Source organism: Ceratina calcarata, unplaced genomic scaffold (genome assembly GCF_001652005.2).
Source record: "Ceratina calcarata isolate Rehan_Ccalc_2016 unplaced genomic scaffold, ASM165200v1 scaffold308.2, whole genome shotgun sequence".
NCBI lineage: Eukaryota > Metazoa > Arthropoda > Insecta > Hymenoptera > Apidae > Ceratina > Ceratina calcarata.
In genome coordinates, this window is record NW_017153345.1 from 1 (window position 1) to 20,101 (window position 20,101).

At 52.1% G+C, this 20,101-nt stretch overlaps 1 protein-coding gene across 1 annotated transcript in view; it reads right to left on the bottom strand.

Moving 5' to 3' along the window:
* Window positions 1–1,397: 1,397 nt before the first annotated feature.
* The window catches only part of ds (dachsous cadherin-related 1), a 188,125-nt gene continuing 169,421 nt past the window's right edge, over window positions 1,398–20,101 (bottom strand). Inside the window, exons 4-12 of the mRNA XM_026813064.1 lie at window positions 11,816–11,979; window positions 11,324–11,728; window positions 8,950–9,358; window positions 6,538–6,816; window positions 5,962–6,185; window positions 4,912–5,578; window positions 4,483–4,833; window positions 1,993–2,319; window positions 1,398–1,882 (exon numbers count right to left, since the gene is read on the bottom strand). Of these exons, the coding sequence (XP_026668865.1) occupies window positions 1,398–1,882; window positions 1,993–2,319; window positions 4,483–4,833; window positions 4,912–5,578; window positions 5,962–6,185; window positions 6,538–6,816; window positions 8,950–9,358; window positions 11,324–11,728; window positions 11,816–11,979 (3,311 nt within the window). The remainder of the gene's footprint in view (window positions 1,883–1,992; window positions 2,320–4,482; window positions 4,834–4,911; window positions 5,579–5,961; window positions 6,186–6,537; window positions 6,817–8,949; window positions 9,359–11,323; window positions 11,729–11,815; window positions 11,980–20,101) is intronic.

Here is a 20,101-nt window from a genome sequence, read left to right on the forward strand (position 1 = left end):
AGGGGGGCGTATTTAGGCTCATTTTGTAGGGGACGACGAGATCTACAATTTCTGCAATTTTTCCGTATCTCCAACAGTTTGAGAGTTATTGGCAAAAAACGAAAATTTTGCTAAATCTGAAGGGGTACCCCTTGGAAAAATCTCAGAAAAATCGAAAATTTTATTTTGTCAAAATTTCGAAAAATGCTTCAAATAAAAGATGTAGGTACTGCTATTACCCACAAAAAAGGTCGTATACAATTCTTTTCTCAATCGATTGACATAGCAAATCTGTTGGTCATGAGATGAGATCATAGGGTCCGACACCGTGAGTGAGCCTACTGTTCTTTCTTATACTGTGACTGGGATCTGGTTTTGCATATCAGGCTTCTTGCCGACTGAAATAATGCATTGAAATGCCACGTGGTTCACTGCTGAAATGACATATAGTCTCGTCGCTAAAGCAACCCTGCTTGCCTTTTTTCGTCTACCGATATCCTTTATCCTATAGATTCCCAATTTTTTGTTATAGAGAAAGAGAAGAAAGAAGAAACAATTTCCTCGTTAGAAATGTATCTACAGACTGTCTTAACAATCGTACATAATTTTAGATTATCTTGTTATATATTGATACGAGATACAAAATGCAAGTATAATGAAGATCTCAAACCACATAAAAAGATTTTTATTTTGCGCCGGAAGTCGTAAGGGAGGATTTACGATTTATTTAAGTCAGTATTCTCAGAATTATCTATTAATTAACGCAGATTCGGCCTTGACGGAAGCCAGAACAGTTTAACAAGCCTCTCGTAAAGGGTCTCGCGCATAATCTAAATAAAATAAGAGAGATAGAGAGCACGCACGTGAAGGAGAGAGAGGAGAGGCGGAAGAGAACACGGTTGATCCGTGGCGACGGGTTATGCATATGGAATCTTGTAAGTAACCGGGCACAGTGCATCGTACGAGCGCATTGACTGACTTTATAATTTTACGACGCTCATAGACCCTTCGCCCCCGCCAGCGGCTTGCCCGCGGTTGCTATTTTTATTTCTCTTTCTTCATCCGCTCCTCCCATGCGTCTGGGCCCACGTTTTACGATGCCCCACCGTAATATCCCACCGGCGATCCTAATCGGACGCGCAATAAAGGTCGCGCGGTAATTAACGCCGGAATGAAATTAGTTTGCTCGCGAAAGAAGCGGCGTGCGGCACTGTGGGAGAAGGGTGGCCGGTCGTAAAAGGGCGCGACGACCGGATAAGACTAGTGAGAAAGTTGCGAGGAAAAGGCGGACTGATAGTTGAAAATATGGCACGTTATATGGTAACCGAGTAAACTCTCCCGCAGTCTTTTTTATTTTTTAATAACAAAAAACCTATTGACGTTTACGTACGTATAAGGAACAATAGTGGATGAAGCACTTACCCAGCAGTCGTGATGACTCCAGTTAGATTGTCGACCCTGAACAGCCAGCTCGTCTCCTCGGCGATCGCGTACGTGATTTTCCCGTTCACTCCTTGATCAGGATCCGTCGCCCTGACGGACATCACGCTCGAATCCGGTGCCACGTCCTCAGAAATGGTCGCTACGTATTTGCCGGGATTGCTTGATGGATAATTGGAAGAGACGTATGGATAACCATTGGCCAAACCGAATCCAGGGTATTCGGCGCTGGCCACGGCACGGGGCCTCGGTTCGGTGTATTGATTTTGCCCGAACGAGGGTGCGTTGTCGTTCACGTCCAAGACGATCACGGTCAGGTTGCACCGTGCCTCCAAACTGGGACGGCCTTTGTCCTTGGCAGAAATTGTCAGGATATACTTGGATACCGCTTCCCTATCTAAGTTCGACATTGATAACATCCCAGTCACGGGATCCAGGATAAACTTCGCGCCGATGTTCCCACCTGAAAATAATCAGGGATCTTTCAAGTGTTATCAATCCAATGGAAATGTAATCGTTCATACAGGAACTCATGAAATCATCTGGAACTGTTAATAAAACAAGAGCACTCACCAACGATGCTGTAATAAATCTCGCCGTTCCTTCCCTCGTCGAGATCGGCCGCGGCGATCGTGTGAATCACAGACGTCTCTTGATTCTCCGGCACAGCGAGGGTGTAACAGGATCCCGGCCGGAACTCGGGGCTGTTATCATTTTCATCCATGACTAGAACCTCGAGGGTGCTGATGTCCAAAAGCTTGCTCGACCTGGCTAGGATCGGGACCAAATAGCTGGCCGTCTCCTCCCGGTTCAAAGGTTCTCGCAGGGTCACCAGACCGTTTGGAGTAACGGAGAACTTGTCCGAGGCGATGTTGCTCGGAATGCTGAAGTTGACGTTACCTGCGCAACGGAGTCAAGATGTTCGTCAATGTTCGACTCGGCAGATAAACCGACGTTTCTTTAAAAGTTAGGACCACGCGACCGATTCTTGCAGGACCATTATCCTGTCCTGTCTTACTGAAAATCCGAAATTATCGACCGGTTCGCGAACGGAGAGGCCGTGAACGTCCCTCGGTTAAAGATCGACGCGTTTTTGCGAGCTTCGTAAACTCTGGGAATATATCGACCCGGGATTTGATCTCTGAAATAGCTTCACTCTTTTGATTACGGGATAAAGAAAGAGGTGGGTTGACGCAATTACGCGAAACGGAGGAAGACGTCTTGGGAGATGACCGCCTCGATGGGTGGTTACTGTTTTGTGCTCGTAAAACTACAGAATACGACGGATGTGAAAAAATTGTAACCGGTGCGATTTGGGTGGGCCCGCGAATCGTGCCACCGACAGGAAGAAGCTCGTTCCCGTTTTACGACGAATAAACTATGAGCTCCAATTTCCGGGTTCACCGAAGATAGATGTGACGTGAAAGAAATTATAAATGCCGCGTAAACTGCATTCCAAAAAGATGTATATTTTAATATGCAATTGAAAAAAGGAATGTTTATTTAAGACGCATGGTTAAATGAGTTTACGGTTGTTTTATTTCGAAAGGGTATTAAAAGAAAGCGTCGCGATCAGCTTCCTCGCACTGTCCAGTATTCGGCGGTGAGTCCCACCGGTAGTTATAACGGCGACACGCACACGCTCGTGCCGTTTCGCTACGGTCGGTCGGCTCGGTGTCGGTGCTGGTCGGAACTCGGAACCCGGTGATTTGCCTATGCGTACCGCGGCAGGCTGGCGGCACGATGATATACGCGGCCATTGTTTCGTCCTCTCCTCCTCGTTTCTCTCCCTTTTTCGTCCTCGCCCGCCCCGCGCTAGGCGGCTCGCGGTTCCGGGCCCTGACGCACACCGGCCGCGCGTCCTTCGGGGCACAGAGAGAGACTCTCCTCGCGGAGCCCTTTGCGAACCGCGCTAATGCGCTCGTCTGATACACGGGCGCCGGTCTAGATAAGCGCGAAACGATCGATATACCGTGTCGTCGGCTGCAGAACGCTTTGCTACGCGACCGGGAACAGACTCTCTGCGCGCGCTTTTAGTAATCATCGTGTTCTCGCATCGTACCCTCCGCATGGTTTACGGTCGTACATAGAGAACGTACGACCAATGCCCGGTTGTACCACTGACGGACCTGTGGAGGCTCGCGGTAGATACCGTCGCGTTACATTTCAAATGCGAACGTAACAATGCGGGAATCTTAAACCAATTCCGATCGGATCTTCGGTCGGCAGGGAGCGAACAACAGTTTATCGTTATGAAGCGAGGTTGAGAAACAACCTATCTACGGGGATGGAATTTTCTCGTTGGCGGAATTCCGTGGTCAGCTTTTAGAGCCGACGACCAGAGGCAACGTTCCCGAAGGGGAGGCCGGTATTCCTTAGGCGTTACACGCGGACGGAACGCGGTCTCGACCCGGACCGCGAGTCATTTCGCTGAATTTACTATAATGCCCCGCGCCGCCCGGATCCAAGGCAATTATTCGAGGTATTTTCATAGCAGGGCTTTCCTATTAGCCGCGCCGGGGCATCTGCCGATTACGGCCTCTTCCCGTGACCGCAGCCGGTGTAGGTGGCAAATGTCCACGCAGAAACAGGCCAAGTCGAAAATCCGTGAAGGGGAACGAGCCGCGGAAAGGGGCGGTTCGGTCGGGACGAGATAGGAGAGTGTAATTTCAGCTTCTCGTCGTACAGCGAGCGCTAAATTGACAGCCCCTCCTGTTCCCCGGCACTTTATGCGGCGGACGCACCTCCGAAACAATAAGGACGCGAGCGGAACACCTAAAAGGGTAGCCGCTGGAGCCCCATTTTTGGTCCTCTCCTCCGCGTCCTTCTCGGCGACACACGGGCGACCGAGCGTGTGCGTGCGGGAGAGATCGATAAGTTCCGCGCGAGAGCCGAGTTCGGCTTTGTCCCTTCGCATTATTCTTGCCAGCGTTAACCGAATACATAGCGAATTCTCTATCTGATCATCTTTTACTCTCGCGAGTGATATACGAGCATCGCAGAACATTTATCAATAAACTCGACCGGTTGTAAATCCGAAGGTATGGCGACTCGGCTTCTTACCTTGGTCGGCGATTATCGGCCCCGCGACGTTCAACACCGGTGCTCCTACTTGAAGATCTTCCGAAATCTTGGCTACTGGATTCAGCAGCAGCAGCCTCGGTGGTCCATTGCTCTGACCGGAAGCCAACGTTAAACTCAGTCTGATGGTCGACTTCCTCGGCGGCGTGCCGTGGTCGTTCGCCGTGATCTCCAACTCCATGGACCTGACCATCGGCTTCTCCAAACTCACTATGCCTGATTCATAACCGACCGAGAATCTCGCTTCCTCGTTGGCCGACGTGATCACGTACGACACTCGGCCGTTGTCACCCGCGTCTTTGTCAACAGCAACCACTCTCACTAGCGTCGATCCTGTAAAAGATACAAATTTCTCGTTGCAATATTCTCTGTAATGAACGGAAGAATACATTTAAATAGACAGATGCTCACCGGGCAAGAGATCTGGCATGACCGCGACTTTGGTAGATTCCGGAGCGACGAAAACAGGGTCGTTGTCGTTCTGGTCGAGCACGATGATCCTCGCGGTCACGGTCGAGGCTAATTGCTCGCCGGGTGGAGCCCGGTCGGACGCTTTGAGGATCAGCGTGTACTCCGCCCTCTCCTCTCTGTCGAGCGGCCTGGCCAAGGTCAGCGCACCGGTCAGAGAATCGACCGCGAAGCTGCCTCTGGACGGAAACTCGGCCACGAGGCCGTATCTGAGATCGCCGTTCAGGCCGCTGTCCAAGTCGGTCGCGGTCAAATTGTATATGGTCGAACCGATCACGGCTCTCTCCGAGACTCGAACGGTGATCGGATCCTGCGGCCACCGGGGCGGATTGTCGTTCGCGTCTTCTATCACGATTTTCACCGAGACCGCGATGCTCTGAGGGTTGCCGATGGACGTCGTGTCCAGGGCGCGGATCTCCAAGTGGTACTCGCTGACGTTCTCCCGGTCGAGGGAATGGGCGACCACCAGCTGGCCGGAGCTGCGGTCCACGTCGAAAGCTGGGAACTCGCTGACGGGCGTCAGCGAATCCAGGGTAAAGGCCACGCGACCCGCTGGTCCCGCGCCCGACACCGAACCTACCGCCTGTCCGATGCTCGCGTCCTCGCGTATCTAAACATATCATTGAATCCAAAGATTTGTGAGATCGCAATTTTGGTACACGCGATGTAATTTATGGGCAAAGAAACGGTGAAGAATTCGTGGCAAACAAATATCGAGTTACGTGATTTCCTCCCTAATTAACCGGCTCGTAAATGCAGCAGTTTCGATTCCGATTTAATGCGCATCTATTATATTAAAATTCATTTCGGTCTGCCGTAATTAGTTTTTTGCCACGTAAAAGATGATTCAACGGTTTGAAATGAGCAACGGGGTTGGCAACGATGCTCGTAAATCGGCGCGAAAAATCGGGATGAATCGACGAACGCTACAGAAGACGAGAGAGAGAGAAGACGTGGTCGTGGCGGTGGTGGTCCGAGGTCGATGGTACTCACGTTAAAGGTAAGGCTGCTGCTGGTGAAGGTCGGCCGGTTATCCGCGAGCGCCAGAACCTCCACTCTCAGCGCTCGTATACTGTGCCGCGGTGGCCGACCCGCGTCCGTCGCCTTCACGGACACCCGGTACACGTTCCGTTCCTCGTGATCAAGAACCGCTTTCGTCCTGATCATCCCGGTGATCGGGTCAATCGTGAAAACGTTGTAACCGTCCGAATCTCGGTCTACGGCAGAGATCAAGGCTGCTCGTCAGACAACGCTCGAGGCATTTGCACAAAGTATTTAGAGTTATCACAATTCGTATCTTTAATTTCACCTTTCGATTATTTTAATCGAGCTAAATGCATTATACTACTTCCGACTAGCAATGGTGAAATTCGATACCAGTGGAAATTGAAAATTCGCGTGATCTCGTTGATAGGAGGGAACAACGTTAAGAGCATTATTAAGGAAACAGTAATGTAATGGGTAATCAAAATCGAATCGCGTATCTGAAAAATTCTTACTGCTTAACGAGATCCGTCTTTAAGACCATGCATAATCGAGTAAATAATTTCTTCGGATACGTATTTTTACCTTTTAGAATCGTGTAAGTTACTGATGCGTTCTCTCCCGAGTCGGTGTCTAACGCCCTGACCCTTGCCACTTCCGTTCCCGGGGGTTGTTCCTCCCTGACGCTGACCACGTCGCCTTGCGGGTCCACGATCTCCGGTGAATTGTCGTTAACGTCGAGGACGGTGACCTTTAAAGGTACCCTGGCAGCTCTGGAGGGTGTCCCTTGGTCCCGAGCCTCGAGCACCAGCTCGTGCACACCCTTCATCTCGCGATCCAATGGTTCCCTCGTGGTAATCTCGCCTGTAAGGAACCAGCCGGCACGATTGCAATATAACAGAACTTAATATACGTATATTAATTAAGAACACTCGTTGGCTCGTGTACAGAAAAATCTCTTAACACGTTTGAGAAAAATAAAGGGATCGGTACTGGCTGTAAATTGCCTCGGTGAACGCGCGAGGAAACCGTCCTTATCAATTTCCCAGACGCGAACGAGTTAATTGGATAATCGCGATGTTGGCGAAGAAACGATCGAATTCTTCGGTCGCACCGGCCGCTATCGCCTCCTCTCGCATATTATAATTGTAGAGACCGCGCGCAATAAGTGTTGCCGTAATTACGTAGCTATCTCGGTGAGCAGAAGTCGCCAAGTGACAGACGATAGAAGGTAAAATAAGCGAAATGAGAGAGAGAGCCGTCTTTTCTAGACCGGTCGCCGCGTTAATGGTAATTAAGCGAGCGAACGGGCGGAACTATTCCGAGGTCTGGAAAGGGATCGGGATAATAATTCGTACAGAGGTGCGGGACCGAGCGGCGGCGGTGGCGCGGAGCCGAGCGGTGCGACCTGTTCGGCGTTCGGGGCAGCCGCGTGCCTCCACGAATTCTCGACGTACGTACGGTCGAAGGATCCTCGTCTACCGGGGAGCGGCAGAACGTCGACGACGCCGTGCTCGTCGCCGGAGAAGACAAACGATCGACGAGGAACATGCAAACGCGCCGGCATCGAGGGATACCATCGCGGAACAATAAGAAGTATATCGTAGGACGCGTGCTAATGCGTTTCTCGTGTTAACCGTGGGACCGTGCGACAGCCCGGCTCGGGGTCCCCTCCAGGAACCGGCTCCGTTTTCTGTTCCCGCGTGTCTCTTCCAATATTTGGAAATCCATGCTCGGTCCCGGCCGCGTTAGGAAAGCTCGTACGCGTAGCCGCTACGATCAATAGAACGTTTCTACGAACCGGCGAACCGCAAACATCCGAGGATTCCCGATTATCAATTCGTCGCGGTTCGATTTTCCTTTCGAACTTCGGGGATCATTTTTTTCTCGAGAGATTCACGCGTCCGGGTGAGAAGATCGATACAGAAGTATACAGCGGATACTTCCGGCAAGGAGAGAGGCTTGATTTTTATTCGTCCGCGGCGAAGAGTTCACGCGTGGAGACGGCTGGAGTGGAATCCCAACAGAAACGGCAACCGTTTCTCGCGGTACGAGAGGGACGAGGAAAAAGACTCGGCCCGGTCTCAGAACCAGCGTGTACACAAATACTCTCGTGTCGCATGCCAATCAAACCGCGTGTATGCGCGCGGCATACGAGAAGAGGCAGCGTGCGTGCTCGTTTCGCGCGGTCCAATCTGAACCCGGGCCCTTTCCGGTGATTCGTTACACGCCGGCAAGGTGAAAGCACCACTCTTACGGGATTATACTTTGATATCCACGAAGCCAGCGGGGTGGGATGTTACAAAAACGAAATAATCGCGCCGCCGTGGCTCCCCCACCGATATCGTTCTATGGTTCTCCAATTAAAGGCATTCGTATCAAAAATAAATTTACACGGCTACGTTTCTCTTTTTGTCGGTCGAACGGACCGCTATAAATCTGGAGCGGGCGCGCGCCGAGACGCGCGTCTGCCAGAAAGGAAACGAAACGAAACGAAACGAAACGGAACGGAATGACAGAGAGCCGCGTTGCTGCGGCCCTCGCGTGGAAGTCGATTTCATTAAGCGTTTTCGAAGGCTTACGAAACGGGGGTCTCAACGGGACCGAAGATCTATCGACTATCCTGTGCGCCGCTTGCACAATTGCGCTCGGGACCCGATGTTCGACAATGCCCGCGACCACGTTGACGCAAGAGGAACGCGTAAATTAACGGCGTCCATGTCCGAGGGAACCTATTTAGAGGATTAATCGCTTCTCGGATACGAGTCAGGTTGTATTTCCTCGAGAGAAATTTTGTCTGCGATACCTGAAAAGGTAAACGCTCGCTCAGCGTTCGACGTATAATCTCCGAGAGGATTCGCTAATATTTTTCTGGTCGCGTGGGATCTCCTCGAGCCGGACAGCTTTCGTAAACATTCGACGAGAACACGGTACACACTCTCTCGCGGCAAACGGTAAAAAAAGAAAAAAATGAGCAGAACGAGGGAACTGACTTACCCGTGTCGGAGTCGACGGCGAAACTGCTGTTTGCTTGGACCACCGCGTATCTGAGCAACGCGTTCTTGCCTAGATCGGGGTCGGACGCGCTCACGGAGCCGACCAGCGTGCCCGAGGGCAGGTTCTCCAGCAGCTCGAAACCGTAGAAGTCTTTCTCGAACCGCGGGTCGTTGTCGTTGTCGTCGAGCACCGTGACCAGCACGGACGCGCTCGCGGTCGCCGCCGGTGATCCGTTGTCGGTCGCGAGGACCGTGAGCGCGTGTCGATCCAGAGTCTCGCGATCGAGGCTCTGCGCTAGATAGATCCAGCCGGTGTTCGGGCTGATACGGAAAGCGGCCGATCCTTGGAGTCGGTAACTCAGCCGGGCGTTGTTGCCCGTATCGAGGTCCACCGCGGTCACCTGAAGGATCTGTCGGAAACAGGTTTAAAACGGTCAATGATAACGGATTTTCTCGAACGGAGGAAATCTGAATTTGTTTTCTACGGACCGCAGGAGAGAGAGAGAGAGGGAGAGATGGAAAAAGCGAAATAAAGAGAGAAGGGCGAGACCAGTTGATCCAGTCGTTCCGTATTAATTAAACGCGGCCGAACCCCAAACGCGTTTGAGCTGGTCGCTGTTTTCCAGCGCGGGAGGATAGTGAATTACGGAGGTCGGGGGAGAAGAAGAAGGAGAAGAAGAAGAAGCGTAGAAGGATATAAGTTTGTATCCCGTGCACGAAGCCGGGGCGCAGGGCAATGATGGATGGCGGAGCCGGGGAAGAGAAGGCGACGAAGATAGAAGCGATCGATCCTCGTCTTCGGGAAAGAACGAAACAGTGGCGGCGGCAAGGAGAACAGGGAGAGGAGAGAGATCGGGCACCATTAGAAGCAGAACCTGACGTGGGAGCAGGCAGTAATGTGTCTAACTGTACGTTATTAGTTCGCGGCGGGTGAAGGGTTACGCTCACTGTAGCCGGGTTACTCTCGCCAGAGCTGCTGCGGCTCCCCCCTAATGTACCCCCCACTCCGTTCTCTCTCTCCGCGTCCCGAACCCAGGTTGCGGTTAAAGCTGAGATATTGTCCGGATACCACCGACAGCTCACAGATCTGTTTCGCCGATAGATACCACCGATATATACGTGTACCACGAGAGAGAGAACGAGAGAGCCGAGGGAGCGAGGGAAGAGGGAGACGGTGAACGTGCGCGCGGTTCATCGTTCTCTATCGTAGCCACCGTGTATCCGTTGTATTAAAAATTTGACGTCATTTAACGGGCCTATCTCGCGGCAACGATCTCCCGGCCATTCGTCATCGGTATCCTCGTATTCGGGATTACGTCCACCGGTGGCTACCACCGCGAGGAATCGCTGTTCGTCGCTCGTAACCACGACTAGATATCGCTACCACGCTCCGTCGAGAATGACGAACGTGTTCTCGTGCGCGCAATAGCTAATGACTCTTTCCTCTACGTCCCCGTCGGATCCTCGACCCCTTGGCGCTGACGCGATAATAAAATTCCGTCGGGGCACCGATGAAGTTGTAAATGGACGCGCGGATGTACATCTCATTTCGTAGATAACGCTTTGTTTCCGGCTTTCTATTTCTCAATAATAGATAATTAGTTTGTTCAAGCGGTTAAGCTGATCTCGCCCGATGGGGAATCTATCCGAAATAAATGGCTATGTTTATTATCGTTCGACGCTTTTGAAGAATTTCATTCCAACCTCGCGGGTAATGGTGTTTAACCACGATAAATAGCCCTTTCAGCCAGGATGGCCTGTTCATAAAACGAGCAGCTGCGCGCCGCGCCGCGCCGCGTTTCTGTTAAGCCTATCAACGATTACCTATCAATCCCGCGTATCGTGGCATCGCCGCGATCCACGTATACATATCGCGTAACAGCGTTCCTATATCAAACTATCGGTTATACTCTATCAATCGTTCGACCGAACTGGTCTGTCTGGCAACCAGGCAATCGACCAATCTTTCGCGCGATACACCGTCCGGCTAATTCGTTTCTGTTCTACGCTGACAAGGTGAACCCGATGAGTCAACGTCTTCTTCTTCTCCCACCGCGTCTTCTTCCCGCAATGGAAAATGAAGAAGAGGCGAGAGGATACCGTGACCGCGGAGCAAAGGTTCAAACGCGCGTTTCCTTGTTAGACAGATGAAATTACGCTTTGCTAAATGAATGAAACAACCGGAAATCGAAGAGTTCTGTTGAGGTATATGCGAATGATACGGAGTATTTGAAGAATACAGATTGGGCTTGGAAAAGATCGAAAGATACAGGGAATATTTTTGCGAGGGAATCGGACGCGGTCCCACCGGGTTGGCGCATCCGCGCGGCGAACAAATGCCCGCGTGACGGGCGTGTAATGAAGATTTTTCTCACTTGGGAATCGAGCTTGGCGCCTTCGGGAACCTCCACGCGGTACTCGTTCCTCTCGAACACTGGGGGGTTGTCATTCACGTCTTGCACCTCGACGCTCAGGCTGAGATTCGCGGATAGCCCGGCACCGTCCAACGCCCTTATCAGAAGTCCGTGCCGCTGCTGGGTCTCGTAATCCAATCTCCTTGCTAAATAGAGCTCGCCGGAGCGGGCGTCTATACCGAACAGGTCGTTGCTGTTTTGTCCGAGGACGTAGCGTATTGGATGCGACGGGACCGAGTCCGGATCGGTCGCGTGCGCCACGTACAGCGTCGTGTGAAGAGGATGCGATTCCGGGACGGAAATACGCACGCTCGTCGTTGGGAACGAGGGTGGGTTGTCATTCGTGTCCTCCACGTTGAGTTCCACCTGTGAAATAAAACGATTGGACGCGACCGATAAAAATATTGCTAAGACGTCGACTGGAGGAGTGAGTCTCGTTTCGAAGATTCTTACCTGACAGTAGCCGACGGAAATTCCATTACGCGCCTCGACGCTGAGAACGTACTTGTCCCGAGTCTCCCGATCCAACGGCAGACGCGTCCGAATCATGCCCGTGTTCGGATCCATCGTTAGATCCGGTTCTTCCACTGCCAAATAAAATCTGGTCGGCCGTTCACCTGCGAACACGGTTATTATCGTTATTAAATGGCTACAAAATGGCTTTTTCTCGTGCTTTTCTTTTAAATAATGATCGTTTTAAAGAACGGTCGAGAGGCCGCGGAAGCCTGAATCGTTTGATGGAGGAGAAAGGTCTGCCGCGATGCAAACTTCGTATTAATTCTTCTTTTTGTTCTCACCCCTCGACTCGACCTTACCGAGAGGTTCGTCTTGAGAGCGAACGGGAGGAGAGGAAAAAAAAAAAGGGCGGAAACGAAGAACGGGGGGGAAGCAAGACTGAAAGCGCAAAAATGACGAAAAGGTATTCGGATACAGTGTATAACCGGGCTGGCTCGTTAATTATAACTCAGGCTTGTTCTCACGTGCGCGTTTTGCTCTTTTCCATCGCGCCGGGTGCAAATTGCACGAAAAATCTGCGCGTTCCTCGCGATCCCGTCGCGATCGCCGCCGCCGCCGCCGCCGCCGCCCGTTTCGAGCAGTGTGATCGATCGTTTGAATCGAATTCGCCACGATTTCGCTAAACACCGTTCCAGCGCGCAGCGTTCAACGAGCCGCGCGCATCATCCTTTAATGACTCTAACAATTACCGAGCGCACGCATCCGCGGATGTCGAAAGCCTCGGCCAATTTCTACGGGAGTCGAAGCGGACAAATGGAAGTGCGCGCGCGTAGGAAACGATGAATGATCGATGGCCTCGGCCGGCTCGTACACGGGAGAAACTTTCCGGCTGATATTTTCGAACGGGACGTCGCTCAAACGGCGACGTGGCGCGGCGTGCGTCGACTAGAAATCAATTAATAGGTAAATCGAGCGATCATTACCGCTGGCAGACGGAATTGCATGATGGACGATCGGATGCCGGACGCGGGGCATGTTTCCCCGCATAACGAGTGCCCGTGCCGTGCCTTGTCCGCCCACGTTTATCCGACGCAAGAACCGCGGGGATGTTCCACGCGGAATCCCACGTGGCATTGTCTTCGCTTCTAGATCATACTCGCGTTACAGAACCGTTACGGCTTTTGTCTCGCGCTCGACCCGGCCCGTCGAACGGCTACACCCTCCCGACGTTTCATCGAGTCGATCGCTCCTTTGTCGCGATTTTTGTCTCCGAGCGTTTAAATTAATCCAAATACAAGCTCGATCCATAGTGTAATTTAAGTATCGTTACGGATCGTGCTTCGTTTTTCTTCGGATTTCGCGTATAAATAGCGAGCTTTATATGATTCCGTTCACGTACGCGAGCGAACAGCATCTGCGACCCGTAGGATCGGTGTCGTTCGTCGACTGGTCCCGATGGAAACGCGACAGGGGCCGGCGTTACCGGATATCGTGGAAATGGAAACGCTCTCGGCTATCTTCCAAGTAAACCCACGGAGGCGGTGCCCGTCGCTCCTTGTCCCTGACTCTGCCATGGTAGGTTTTTCCAGCACCGGTCGTCGTGGAAAAACTCGATCGGTTCCACGGGAGACGCGCTCGCGACGCGGTAGATCGCCAGGCGTTTGTCGAAACCGATCTCTACGAGCTGAGCTTCTAAAGTCTACAAGGGACGTGCAAGATCCCGTTTTGGTTCCAAGTGCGATCGATCGATCGATCGATTGGGAGCAATTATCCACTGGCATCTCGTGAAAAAACATGCAATCCACCGAGTAGAACTCGAATGATTTTCTTAAGGCTTTGTAGATTCGACCCTTTTACCGGCGTGAGTCATCGTCGTCGTTTTTTATTCGTTAACAAGCAGCTCAGTTAATAAAGATCGTTATTATTAATTAACTCGGATTTTAACGTTCGACGAGGCGAAATTAATACGAGGAATCTACTCAACGTTTCCTCGATGCTCGGGTTCAGACGTTTAACGCACACGTTGCCCTGGCAAAATCTCGAACCGAAAAGTACTGATATCGATCTGCAGACACAGAGATACGTACGTTACGTTGCATACACGCGCATCGGTACACCCGGCCGAAACTTATGCTTACCGGCAGCGGTTAGCCGTGTTATTAAAATCGTTGGAAACTCGTCCCCGCGCATGTAAATGCGTCCGGAGCCCCGTACGCGCAGAGGGAAAGAGAGGAGTTTCGGAGAATATCGGTTAGCGCGGGTTCCGGGCGCGCAAATGTAAGCAGGTTTGTACGAAATTGTGTATCGTAAAGTGTAATTGTAAAATAGCGTATGGGTGCGCGTGCAAACACACCACCCGATACGTGCACGCACACGAATCGAGGGGTGTACCTACACCCATCGGCATTCGGAACCCGTGTTATTAAACGTCCGCGTGATCTTTTTCCATCCGAGTCCGCCGCGAGAGGAGGATCCGACGTACCCCGCTCTCTCTCCGTATATAATTACGATTTACTTCGGATCCCAATACGGCAAAATCGTCCGCGACGAGATCTTGCAGGCTGCCTTTGCACATTTCAAAAGGCTGTTCGGTAGAAGCCAAATGCGATCGTTTCATTCCTCTGACGATTCCTGCGATCGCAATGTATATAAATTGCGATCAAAAATGAGCCGCGATACGTCTGTACGTCACTTGGTTAAACGGGCTCTTAAAGATTACTGGATTAAACTATAAGAAGTGGAGTTAATCGGCGCGAAAGTACAGCGTCGAAGGGATAAATCGGTGGACGCATTCGGTGAACGGGTTTTTCACCCGCGGTGCCGGCTCGAGGGGGCTTCGTCGCCCCGGTTACACAGGCGTCCCTCCGGGGTGCCCACGTGGGTGTAACGAAGACAAATCGGTCGCGTATTTGATTAATTCGCGGAGATCGGAGACCGGGTCCCTCCGTGGCCCACGTTCCGCGCTCCACCTTCCACTTCCCATCGTTTTCCTTGCCTCGTCTTTCCTTCCTCTTCGTCCCTGCGCTTCGTGGATCGAATCCAGAGCGAGTTTTTGCCCGGTCAGCAGACCCGCAACCTGTTCATTACTGATTCTCGCCCTTTCGCGTCCTCGAGTGCAGTTTCTCGTCCGAGCTCGGCTTCGCTGTTGCAGCTCGTCACATCTGGCCAAAGTTCATCCGTGAAAACCTGTATAGGTACCGGAAGGGCGTTCGCGCATTAGTAGAATCTCTGCGCGAGACATTCCGAGGGAATCCAGGAGACGTATCGTATTTAACGACGCGTATCTGATCGGTTCTCGTAATTTTTAATTGCCAGAAGAACAGAGATCCGACATTAGATTACTCGATATCTCTCAATCCCCGGCGGTCATAATGTCGTCCATTAGCATTGCAAATTTAATCGGCGAGCTGGCCGAATCGTCGCGACCGAACGATATTGAACGTTGTATGCCCATGAAACGATATCTTCTTTAATGGGCGCCGCGTGAAACGCGATGGCTTCTCAACGTGGCAGTCGTGTTACTTAAAATATGTTCCTGTAACACCTCGTACCGCGACTCCAATCGACGATAGAAACCCTCCGGTTTCTCGATCTCAGAATAATCCTGCGCGTTCACCGCAGGATCCTCCGCCTTTTATTTACAATCTATCCTCCTCTCCGGTACGAGTTCCATTTCATCCTCGGCTCTCTACCCTCTCTCCCACCCTTGCCCGTGGCTTCGGTCTACCACGAACCAAGGTAACCCTCTCGACGCCGTGTTCCTCGCGGAGCGACGTCGTGCCAGCCCTTTTTATCCTCGTGCTCCCTCGGTTCCCTGCTCGTCCCCTCTCAATCGCACAAATGGAATTCATTTCTAGTTCCTTGACTCCCGTTCCCGTCCTCCTTTTCTTGTTTCCCTCGCGTTCTCTCTCTTTTCCTCTCTTTCTTCGCGGCTTCGCTCGCTTCCGCTCGTCTCGTTCTCACGTGCAACACGATTCGTCGTCGTCGTCGTCGTCGTCGTCGTCGTCGGCGGCGGCGGTTCCAGGCTCGGCCCGATGAAACTTCGAATGTCGCGCGATCGATCGCGCGATTATTTTATTCCATCGGTCGCAGCGGGTGACGCGAGCCACCCTTGTCCAAACGAGCCGCCCCTCGAGCGGCAAAAACGATCTAATTGATATCGAGCCGAGTTCACGGTGCGCATTCTCGGGCTAGAAGAAAACGGACGCGTCGCGTTAATAAACAGCGACGTTCCGGCATGCGGCCAAGAAACCCGCCATTAGATCAGCTCGCTCTGGCTCGCTCGATCATCGCGTGCACACCGGTAGTACATAGTGGCGAAGTAAGAAACGATTCAGACCTGCTGGCGATTCCTGCGTGGTTTCCACCAGTTATCTCGCAGCGGCCCCCTCGCCCCCCCCCCCACATTCCCCCGTTCACCGGCTAATTTTCCTGCGTCGCCCATCCCGGCCACGAAATATGTATCGCCTGCGTTTTAATTTTATGCCACGGCTCCGATCATACGAATCAATGCCCATTCGGACTGGCAGCGTTTCGTAATCACGGATCCGTCCGGCGATCTTCCGGCGCGTATAAGTATCGTATTTGAGACTCGTACACGCGGAGCGATATTCAGGTCTGTAAATGGCCTTGTCAACTTTCTTGCGGCCGGGCAAAAACGCGCGTGGGCAAAAAGATTTCGTTTAGTTAATTAGCGGCGGTAATAAAAACCGACGAAACGGCGATGCCGGCGTCCGTTTCTAATCGGGCCGCGCAGCAGGTTCTACCATTTTCGATGGGACGTTATTGCGGAACGAGCATAACATAAACGACGCACGGGATAATATTCGTCTCTAAGCGTCTCGCGTTTAATTGCTGGCTACCGATCCGGCGAGAGAAGAAGGAAAAGAAGAAACGGGCGGGGATAAAAAACCGGTGTACCGAGTTTCACAAGGAGAGCATTCCGGGTTAAGAAAACTCGCGATAAATTACAGACTGACGATTCGATCACGCCGTATAAGGAGCCACTGGAGTTGCCTACGTCGCGCCGCGACGACGCGACGACGCTGTATACCTCACAGAGAGTTTCTCTTATTTTGCTAATTAGCTCGTAACGGGTCATCCCACTCGAGGTCGATCGGCCGTGGCCGTGGCTGGGCCGGCTTCGCCGTGCCGTCTCTCGGTGCCGAGGGCCGGTACCGTTGTCGACGGCGCGGCTTTACGAGCACCGAGGAAACCTCGTAATCGCCACCGGTGAATACTTTGTCACCTGGTTCCTCCTTTTTTCCCGTTCCCGCGACCGGTCCACCTCGGCGGTCATCGAATTACCAGCTATTCCGCTCTAAATAGGCTCCCTCCGGCTCTACCGGAGATCTAGACTGGAGCCGCGATCGATTCCGGAATGTCCCTACGGCTGGTCGGCTAATAAAAGCCCGACCGTTTGCATAAATTCGTGGATTTTTAATTGGACGGGGTAGGTCCGGTAATAGCGACGATCGAGATAGGCGCGATCGGGCTCGGCACCCGGCGAAAACGATCGAATCGACTGTACGTTAATTAGGGAATAGTGCGCGATCAAATTTGAGAAATAGAGAGGACCTCCTCTCTTTGATCCTTCATCCCACGCCAGATCCGTTGCGCGGATCTTCTCGAAGAATTCGTCGTTCGCAACGAGGATATGATAGTTGCTCTCGAGCTCACGTTCGATCCCATCGCGACGGCTATAAAATCGTACGATTCCGACGGTACGTGTTCCGAATTCCAGACGAGGGAACGATCCCCGGAGTCGATTTACGAAAATCGTTTGCGAACAACGACGACGAGGACGCGACGACGATGGCGGGGACGTGCCAGCGACACTCCGGGCCGCGGAACGAAAAACCACCTCGTAATTAAATAATGATGATTAGCCGTGAGCCGTGGTAGCATCGAGCGACGCGACGAATGCGATGAAGAAGCGATACCGTGGTAAAGGTATGCTGTCGTTGACGGGGGTCCCCTCTCTCTCTCTCCCGTTCTATCCTGGCCGCTACAGCTATATCGACGTGCCTCGCGAACCGTGAGCCACACCGTTTAGCGTTCTGCACGACCTTCGAATTTCAGAATTATGCAGTCGAGTTTTTCCACGAATCCGGCCGCGGGATCGTGCTTACAGTCGGACCGGAGCCGGTAAATGCATGCGATTGCACGTCGGCGCAAATCGCTCGACCTCGGCTCGGTTTGGCTCTCGGATCGCGGCGAGCGTGTTCGCGGCACACAATAGCGCAAGAAATGCAAGTATCGGACCGGTAAACGAACGAATAGAGCATCGTACATGCGTAAAACGTCGCCGGTGCACGGGACGCGGCTAAATGGTCTGGCATGACCGACGCGCGGAAGCGTACGAGTGGAAGAGAGGGCGGCAAGAACGACAAGACAATGGACGGCGACAATAAGCTTGCGCTGCTTGCTACCGAGCGAAAATAAAATGATGCTCGACATTAGCTACCGTTGTCTAGTACTCCGCTACCTACTGCGCACGTAACTACCACGGCTCCTCGTGATTCGTGAGCCTCGGCGAATCGCGCAATTAATCCGGCCTAAGTATGTACTTAGGTCTCGCATTGAGAAATGTAAAATCGTTGGACGTTCCGACCGAGATCATACGGTTAATCATCAGATTTTACGGCGAGAAATTGTTACGAGGAATTACGCATATTTATTAGAAAATAGCAAGCGCACTTAGAATCCTATCGTATCCTCGAAACGGTGGACCACCTTCTCGGTCCACGTTCAACCCTTTAGTGGAAATTCCAATCGGGGAAGAGAAAGCGAGAAAAAGATATATGGAGGCGAACGTGCGAGTACGGAGAGCGCGTATAGAGGACCGTGTGATGGTAAACGGCGATAACGAGGCTCGAGATAAGAACCGAGGAGGCGCATCATAGCCCCTAACGCCGATCCCAGAAGAGAGAGAGAGGGAGAGTTCTCGGTTCTAGGCTCGTTGCACTGATCGCACCTCGTTTCTATCGGTGTATCCGTACGTTGGCACGCACACCGGTTCGCACGTCGTGGAATCGTTTATACACGCGGACCTGTCCGCGATTCCTGCGATGCTCGTCCACTTTTCCCACCTTAAGTACCGAGTTCGAGGATAGCTACGTTTTCCAGTCTTCAAACGATTTATGGACTCATAAGTCTTGGGACATCGTAACATTTAATCCATGGAAGATCGTGGCAGTCTAGAAACTGAATGGAATTTCTAACGGTGAAGGTCGAATTTTAATAAATGAAACGATGAGAAGCGCATTGATAAAGGTTCATAAATTGAAACGGAGTTCCGACTGGTAACAGACGATTTCGTTATTCTTGCCGAATACGAGCCGGGAGGGGAAAGGAAATTCCGAGAACGGAATTACGCAAATCAGACTGCGAGCATTCGTCCTGTCGTGGCAGAGAGTCCTCGCTATCTTTCCCCGCGGATCTCGGTTTAGGTTGGCTCGCTTTCCTCCCGGGATGCAAACGCTCGACGGCGTACGGAGAGGAGACACCGCGCGAAATTTGCAAGTCTGGCGAAAGCACGACGCGCGCACGAGACCGCACGCTCTCCGGAGCGGATCGGAGGGAGAAAAAGATCCAAGGATCGGAGAAAAAGGAACGAGAGGCAAAACGGAGAGGACACGGAGAAAGGAGAGCTAGCACATCGACGTCGGCTGCACTGGCTCGGCCACGCGGAATACTTCATCTTCGGGGAAGAAAGAATGCTGTTTTTTTGCAAGCTCCTCGTTTCGAACGACGTCGCGGAACCTTTTCTTTATCTACCGCGTGCCCTGTGTCTCCGCGAATGCTTTCCCCCGCCGCACCGTCCGAATTCGGCGTTCACCACAAATTTTCTTCTTTTAATTCGACCATCGACGAAATCGGTCCAAACGCCGACGGCCCTTTAAGAAACTCAGAGCTCCGAGGCTCGTAACTGCCCCATCCGGCCCCGAATTATATCTCCGTGTATCTTTATAGACACATTCGAACGACGCCACTACCCGTTGATTTTTATATAGTGGAGTCGTTAAATCCGTTAAAGACTAACGACGTGCCGGCTGGATAAGATTAGCCCAGCCCGTCTGTTCGAAAATTCGGAATATACTTTTCCGAGGGTTGCGCAAAACTCCAGATTCTATGTCGATCCGACTGACTCGATCTCGGCCTCAACGTTATCTTCAAACGGAATCCATTACCAATTAGAGAGCCGCAAGATAAATCTTCCGTACGAACGGATCAGGCAGTCGGTCCGCAGAAAGTCGGTGTTTTTAAGGCGGACGAAAGAGA